At 47.6% G+C, this 8342-nt stretch overlaps 1 protein-coding gene across 1 annotated transcript in view; it reads right to left on the bottom strand.

The window, feature by feature from the left end:
- GRM7 (glutamate receptor, metabotropic 7) overlaps positions 1-8342 on the bottom strand; it is a gene marked incomplete at its 5' end in the record, with an annotated part of 215858 nt that overhangs the window by 27902 nt on the left and 179614 nt on the right. Inside the window, one exon of the mRNA XM_010003352.1 lies at positions 6335-7270. Coding sequence (XP_010001654.1) covers positions 6335-7270 — 936 coding nt within the window. The remainder of the gene's footprint in view (positions 1-6334; positions 7271-8342) is intronic.

The raw sequence follows: 8342 nt of genomic DNA, 5'->3' as shown, positions 1-8342 counted from the left end.
TTGTCGCCCCCCCCCCCCCCCCCTTTCTTTTTCCAAATCCTTTTCTCTTGCAGCACCCCACTAAGCAGGTATCCTGCCTGTATCATCCAAAGCCAACAGCCAACACTGGGAAGCAACCCAGTCTGTGCTAGTTGGGCTTGATGATCTTCCACCAGGATGGTTCTATGATTCTAGCCCCTTTTTCCCAAGCTGTCCTCCCCTTCAGGAGCTGGGAACAGCAGAAGCCAGGTCTGTTGGGGAGTGGTGGCTCAGTGGGTGTCTGGTTGTTTAGGGACGAAACCTCCCACCAAAACACCAGGGACAGAGAAACAAGCATGTGAAACAATCCATGAATCCAGAACTCAAGCCCCCCTGTAGCCCTCAGGGCTGCAATGAGGTGGATGTAAATACTGATAATATTTTTTTTTCCAGGCTAAGTCATTAGTAGCAGTGACACATTTACAAGCCTTCTGTGCTGTTTTTTTACTAGGAAGAACGTCCCTTTCCACTTGGAAGACAAAACAAACACAGAAGGTAATAAATCTTATGGAGAACTTCACCAAGAAGTTGTGTGCTTTTTGATTGGTTCTACAGAAATTAGCTTTGAAAAACTCTATAGACACATGAAGGAATTCAAAAGGTTTTCTATATACTTTTACAGTCCTGCTCTTAATATAGCCTGATAGCAAGAACACCAGCCACCAGGATAATTTTTGTAATAGAGGTTATCACCAAAAAAATTTCCACTGCTTATTTAATTTCTACATTTCAAAGAACATTTAATTTTCTCTCAATTCACATGAAAGCCTCCCTGTCAATAGACCAATACTCCACAAAAGTGGACTTTATTGTATACTCTTTTCTTGGCAGATCTGCAGACCTTCCAGCTCCAGCCTGTGGGGCTGTCACTGAAATGAAGGGAAGCTGCTTTGCAGCTCAGCCTTGCCTCAGGGCAGCACTAATGTCAGGTCATTATTCCATGTTTTTTGCATTTCCAAGATAAATTAATATTAGTGGTTAATGAGCTTTAAGCAGGTACTTCTACTACAATGCTCCTTTCAATGAAAGCTACATCTCACAGCTGCCCTTGCATGAGCCCCAAATTATCTAGACTCAAAGTCCCGTTCCCTCTGAGCCTCTAAGACTGATTTTCTCCACCATCCAGCAATACAAAACTTGAACAAATGTTGCATTAAAATCCTCATAACTCCCAAATCCACATATGCAGAGTTACTTTAGCAACTATCACCTCAAGCCTTCCCAGGGGGGAAAACAAATGTGTGTCCTACCTGCTTAATCAGTATTCGTGTTAAAGAGAATTGAAGGGTAACTTAGTTTTACCAAAAAACAGATCATACACTGAAGTGCTTTGGTCCTAACATTCAGATTATTTAATCTGAACAAGAATCCACTCAGCCTGCACCTTCAAATTATAGTATTTTGTAACATTCAACACAGTAAGTAAAAATTTTGCTGCCAATTATACCTGACTTGCACTGCTTATTGATCTGAATAAAATGGGCATTAAAAAAATAGAGAAACAGAAAGGAAAGGGGAAGAAGAGACCTGATTAAGGACCTCAGATTTTGTAGTGGTTGTGTTACCATTAAAAAGAGCCCTCAGCCAAAAGGTTTGTGCAATCTGGATGCAGAAATAAAGTGATGGAAAACAATGACCACCTGGTCAATCCTCCTCTGCTTCTCTTCATTCCAGGATGAATAAGGCTCCCAAGCAGGAAGACCACAGTGGCTTGGAAACCATCATCACTCTCTCCAAATCTTTATAATTATTTTAACTTGGAAAAAAGTCCTGAAAATGCTTTAAAAAGAACAACATCCCATTTGGAGAATATATTCAGAAGCCTGTTGACAGTCAATTCTAACTTGTAGACATATCCAGAAATGTATTATTTTAATTTTAGCAATTACTAAATAAAAATAATCACAGCTACACAGGCAAAAACCCTCTGTGAAACATACAAATGTAATGATGACCTATCCCTCTATATTAGTTCAATGACATAATTTGAAAAAATAAGGCCTTAGGGGAATATGCAACATACACCAGTAGGTCTGTACATAGTTAAGGAGCACAGACATGGACTTCAAACCATGAACACAATCATTTCTTTTAAGATAACAGGTAGAGCTCTGGCAAGTTTCCACTTTGCATCCCTCCTCCAAGATGAGGGGAGCCTGCTGGCAGGAAGCCCCCTGAGCTGCAGGTGCTGAGGAGGGGTCCCCGGGACAGGCCCAGTGCCCCCATGGGGCTGGGGGAGCTGCTCACAGAGCAGCCTGGTGCTCAGGGCTGCCATTCAAGGGACCCAATTTTTCACTGTTACATTCAGGAAATTTCAACTAAGCAACAGTGTATATTGGCTAATTCTAAATAACTGTAGGAGAAGAAAATAGTTTATGACCTCATAGACCTTCATAATCAGAGCTGAGCATTGTCAGGAGGAAGGGAAACAGAGAACTGAGAAAAAAACCCACCCTAAGGTTTTTTAACCCAAACCCCAGCAATTCCTCCTGCCCTATTCATCTCCTTATGACACCACCAACACACCCAGGCCCAATATTGCCACAGTTTCCCAGCACATACTTCCTGCTCCATTAAATAAAAGACATTATTTCCAAAAACTGACTCTAAATTTGGGATGTGCTTTTTATCTCATCTACCTTAGGAGATCCTCCTGCAAACCAGAAGTGGGACTCCACCACCCACCTACAACTCCTGTAATAGGTTTAGCAGCTCTTTAAGGCCACCTTGTTTCTGGTGAGATTCACCCAAATCAGTAGATAATTTAAAATAGTTTTCTTGTCACAAGGAATGGCACCAGGGGCACAAAGGCAGCGTGTCATCCCTACAGTCCTGCTCCCAGCACACGGGTGAGGAAGCTGAGCAGTGTCACAGAGGAGCTGGGCAGCAGGTGGGGATGGACACCAGTCCCTGTCCTCAACCCCAACACCCTCTGGACCTTCAGTGGGTGATGGTTTTAATCCTTAGGAGCTGCTCAGAGTTGAACAGTGAAGTGAGTTCCTCCCCTCTGCAGGGGCTTCTCTCCTTTAGTGCCTTTCTACCAAACACACACTCAAGGGAAGGATCTTTCTGAGCAAAGACATGACAACATTCCAGTCACTCAAACAAAGGGTACATCAGCATTTTAGAATATCTACTAGTAACGACAGAAAGCACACAAGAGCTCACCCTGAAGCACAGACCCCAGGGCACAGCAGTGACTCCCAGGGGTGGAACGACAGCTCCGTGCACGTTGCACCAAAGCCAAAGGAGCCCAAAGCACAGGGGAGCACAGAAAGGACACCCATATTCCACTTCCACTGGGAACCACAGGCTGCAGTGCCAAACCCAGCCTGCAAATTCCAACTGGTGATCTGCTTTCTGAATGTTTAGCAAGCCAGGAGAAGTGAGCTGTGCACAGGTGAGGAATTTGCTTTTCTATGTGCCACCCCCTACCCAGAAGGGTTTATCTCCCACCCTGACATCCAGCTCGCCTCAAACCACACCAGTCTGCTGCAACTGCTACTGCTGGAATGATTTGCCCTTTATGAATTACTTGAGCATAGATCCAGATCTTTTTTTTGCTGCTGTGGTTGTTATTTCCCCCACTGAACCAGGTACGTGTTTTCAATGTGCTCCTACCAAACATCCTGCTTGTATTTATCGACACAATGAAATAAATCCACACAATGAAAACCACAACGTTATATATAACACCATTTCTCAGTTTAAAAGATTGCGTTGCATGAGATTTTCAGCAGGTGCAATTTCCATTTCAGTGAAGACGTGTGGCTAAGGTTAAGCACAATCTTTTCCAGAGGAAAGATCTGACAGGAAATCACTACCCACCACAGCCAGGTACAGCCCCCTCAGCCCTCCTCAAAGAAAACAAAAGCAAGCAAAGCAGCAAAGCTCCTGCCCCTTGCTCTCCATGCAGAGCAGAAGGGGGAAAGCCCCACCAGCAAAGCCAGAGGTTTCAGAGCACCCAGGTTTGGCATCGTGTGCAGGTCAAAGGGGCTGCAGCACCCATGGGACCCCGCAGGTGCCAGACCTCAGGGCAGCCACACAGCCCTGCAGGTAGGGTCAGACTGGGCCATGTGTTGGGCTGACCACAGCAGCTCTCCATCCCAGGGGCTGCAGCCAGCCCAGCCCCAGCAGCACGGCAGGAGCTCAGGGGGTGGCAGATCCTGGAGTCCCCTGTCCCCAGTGTCCCCCAGGGCTGCAGGGAGCAGCAGCAGCTGGTGCCACTGGCTTGGTGCAGCGGGGTGGGATGTGCCCCTGGGCTGGAGCACAGCAAAAGGAAGGGCTGCTTCCTAAGCCCTCTTCTGTGCTCTGTGTGAGACTGAGTTAATCAGCAGCTCTTTTGCTGTCCTACATGAATTTGTACAAGAATCTCACACTTGCAAAGAAGTGCAGGCTAATTCTGCTCTGTGACTGCATGGAAACCTACAGCTTTTCCTACTAAATGGTCTTCAATGCTGGCAGCAGCCTTTGAAATTCTTTAGGTCTTTCTATCACCTATTCAATCTTTGTAGACAACAATTTAAAGCACTTCATCTTGGTCACCTGCAGCCTGAAGCCTCCCCAGGCAGGAGCTCAAAGCTGCACTGTGCTCCCTGCATCAGACCATGGCTACAAACACATCCAACAGCCTTTAAAGCTGCTTATGCTGCTTCTTATCTCTCCCTCCACAGGGAGAGTAGGTGTTGGAAGCATTTGCAAGACTTGGCAGACCTCCTTTCCCATTGAAATTAATTCCCTTTAGGGATGCATAGGCTGCCTGTACAGCCCATTGCAGAGGTGACATGACAGGTGAAAACCTCCAGCACCTCTGGCTCCTCCTGGGCCATCCTCTGGTCCAGCAGCCAGCTGAGGCCAAAACAATTGCAGCTCTGTATGACCAACCTCCCGAACTGCAAAGACCAAAGCTCTGGTCCTTCCTATGGATGAGACCTGTAACCAAAGCACAGACCTGCCCAGCTATCACCCAGCATTTTCCTGCCATGTGACTTCAATAACCCAAAAGTGTTAACAGCTACAAATTTGGAAATGATATCCCTGGCACAAAAGGAGATGTGTTAGCTGGGAGCTGAAATTTGCTTACTCCTTTAAAAGATGCAGTCATTTTATCCACAGCAGTGAGATTTTCCAAGCCTTGTGTGAAAGAACAAACCTGAAAGGAAGATAGAAGGGAAAAAAGAGTAGCAAGAAGCCAAAGGTCTCTCCTGCACAGGGAAGTTTGGGTTCAGTTAGGTGGAGTTAGCTGACTGTGCTGCTAAATCCATGCAAAATCTGGGGGAGAACATTTGAGGCAAGGCAAAGGATGCCTGGCTTCAGTCAGAGTATGCTGGGGAAGTAGATGGGGTCAGGGCTGGGAGGATAAAACAGTCTGACAGCAGCTCAGGACAGCCTAGTATTTCTATTTCTCCATCAAGACTGGGCTTGCAGGCATTTGCCAGATCACTGTGAAATCACAGCTCTCTCTAAAGAAGATTCAGAGAGCAGTAACACTAGCTCTCTATCCCCCAGCATTACCTGGAGCCACCTGGGCAGCAACAGGAACACACAGAAGGGACCTGAGACCCGTGAGGTAACAGGGTTGCAAAGCTCAGTCCCCCTGGCCAGACTGAGCCCTGCACTCCGGAGCAGCAGGTCGATTTTTCACTTCTTGGAGGCTGTTTACTCAAAAGCTATGAAGGGTCCCCCTTTTCAAATACCTCCAGTGCAAATCTGAAAAGGTTTTGTCTTGCCAATAGACCTTCCAGCAATGTGTTGGAAAATGAATGGTATTGTCCTAATTGTATTTAAAAACAACCCCTGCAAGACTGCAAGGGTCAGTCCAGCCTCAGCAGCTGGGGCACAGGACAATTGCCACGTGCCCTGGGGCTGCCATCTGAGAAGCACAGCACCCACCAGGCCAAGCACTGCCCTCAGTGCCGAGCTCCAGAAGCACACCTGTCTGTCTACTCGACTGGTTTTTGACAGGTATTTTTTTGCTTACACCTTGTATTCAACATGATTTAGTTAAGAGATGCCTCTCTCTGGACAACGTGACAGCTAATTCCCATGGGTCCTACCGAAAGGATACAACTGAAATGGATACAACAATAAAACAAATAGCTGATATGATTGCTATTGATCATTTGCCAGTTTATCAAATGAAGAGCCCACCAGCTGAGCGCAGAAGGGAAGCAGAGCCAACCATTGCACGTGTCCCAGGAGCGAGCCGGCTGGATGGCTGCTCCTAAGATCTGTGTCAAGCTGAACACCAGCACGTTGCTTACAGCTGCACTCAGTCCTGATACATCAGAGGCACGTTTGCTCATTTTCCACCTACCTTTTCGGCTGACTGGGCAGTGCCAAAAAATATGGGAATGAAGGCAAGCCACACTATACAGGTAGTGTACATAGTGAATCCAATGGGCTTAGCTTCATTAAAGTTCTCTGGGACACCCCGAGTCTTGATGGCGTACACAGTACACGTAACCATGAGGAGGATGCTATAGCCCAAGGAGCAAATGATTTGTAGATCCGTAATGTCACATTTGAGAACCCCCCTGGCTTGGTCGGGGTTCATAGTTTTCTGCTCATCATAATCTATGATGATGTTGGGTGGGTCAACCGCGAACCAAATGAAGACCCCTAGGAGCTGGACAGATATCAAGCTGGAGGTGATGGCCAGCTGGGAGGTGGGGCTGATCAGCCTGGGCGCTGTCACTGACTTTTTGCCCTGCTCAAATATGCGGTAGATGCGGTTTGTTTTCGTCAGCAGGGCCGCGTAGCTGATGCACATCCCCAGGCCCAGGAAGATCCGCCGGAAGGAGCAGACGGTCACGTCGGGCTTGGCGATCATCAGGAAGGTGATGATGTAGCACAGGAAGATCCCTGTTAGCAGGACGTAGCTGAGTTCCCTCCCGGAAGCCCGGACGATGGGAGTGTCGTTGTACCTGATGAACGTGGCCATGACAAAAATGGTGGCAATAATCCCCAGCATGGCCAAGAAGACGGGTATGACGGCCCAGGGCGAGTGCCACTCCAGCTTGACGATGGGGATGGAGCGGCAGCCCGTGCGGTTCTCGTTGGGCCGCTCGTTGTAGGAGCAGAGCAGGCAGGTCACCTCGTCAGCCTGGTACTGGTAGCCGTCGCAGAGCTCGCAGTGCCAGCAGCACGGCATCCCCTTCACCATCTTCTTCCTCTCCCCTGGCTTGCAGGGCAGGCTGCAGACCGAGGGCGGGACCTCCCGCACCCCTCTGCCCCACTGCATCTCATCGACCTACAAGACACGTGGAACAGGGAGAGGCTGGTTAGTCAGGTGCTACTGTCCAACACTGGGGTGGGGGTGGAAGGGAGTGGGGCCAAGGGGGCACCTACAACAGAGGAAAACCAAATGGGTGAACTTTATCCGTGGAAAGCTCCTGGGAAAGCACCAGGAACCACACCAGCCCATGTCTTCGCGTGGGACTCCGATGCACGACTGTGTTTGCCACCTGCATGTTTCATTTTCATCAGCAGCTGATTCTGGTGGAACGACACACACCACCAGATCAAAGAGGGGGGTGTAAACCTCTGCCTTGTTTCATACAAAGTGAGCAAGAACACGACACTGAGGGAAGGCAGGAGTTCCAGCCACACATCTGCTTTCCATGCCTTGAGAGCTCGGGGCTCCTTACTGAGACCAGGACAAGAGATTTCCCTTCTTGGAGCTACTGCTGACGAGGTCAATAGCTTAACTGAGGTGGGAATGGGCCTTATACAGGGCACAGCATCAGTGAAAGATCTGCAATAGGGGCCATGTAAGAAGCATGAATGACAAAGGAAATAGCCATCAATGAAAAAAAGCAATAGTTGAGTAATATTTCCTTTCAAAGCAACACTCTGCTTTGGAAATACCATAAATGCTTCTGGGAATGCAAATTATAAATGATTATATTAAGTAAGTGGAAAGTCTCACTTGTTCTGCAGCCATAAGACACCAAAGCCCCAGAAGGTGTGCACAAAGGCTCCCAAGCACTGTAGAAAATTAGACTCACAAATCATTTCAGAATATTCCAGACTCAGGCCACTAAGCAGTTTCCAGGAACAAGGGAGGTTCAGCGCTGAAGACCCCCTGAAATTGTCCAGACTGGAACCACTGGGAAGGTCCCAGCACCAGTTCATTGCACCAGTTCCCAACTCAGCTGCCTAAAATTTCAGGGGCTCCAACAACTGTTCTGTGCATGTGTGGCTTTTCCAAATACAAAACCTGGTCTCTTGGGATAGATATGAATAAGTGTTATTAAAAACAAAATTTCACCTATTTTTCTTTTAGGTTACTGAAATGCTTACAAGCTCCACTATTTTCCCTA

The sequence above is a fragment of the Chaetura pelagica genome, unplaced genomic scaffold, assembly GCF_000747805.2.
Source record: "Chaetura pelagica isolate M959 unplaced genomic scaffold, ChaPel_1.0 scaffold328, whole genome shotgun sequence".
NCBI lineage: Eukaryota > Metazoa > Chordata > Aves > Apodiformes > Apodidae > Chaetura > Chaetura pelagica.
The sequence above is the reverse complement of the archived record's forward strand: the minus strand, read 5'-3'. Positions and strand labels throughout refer to the sequence as shown.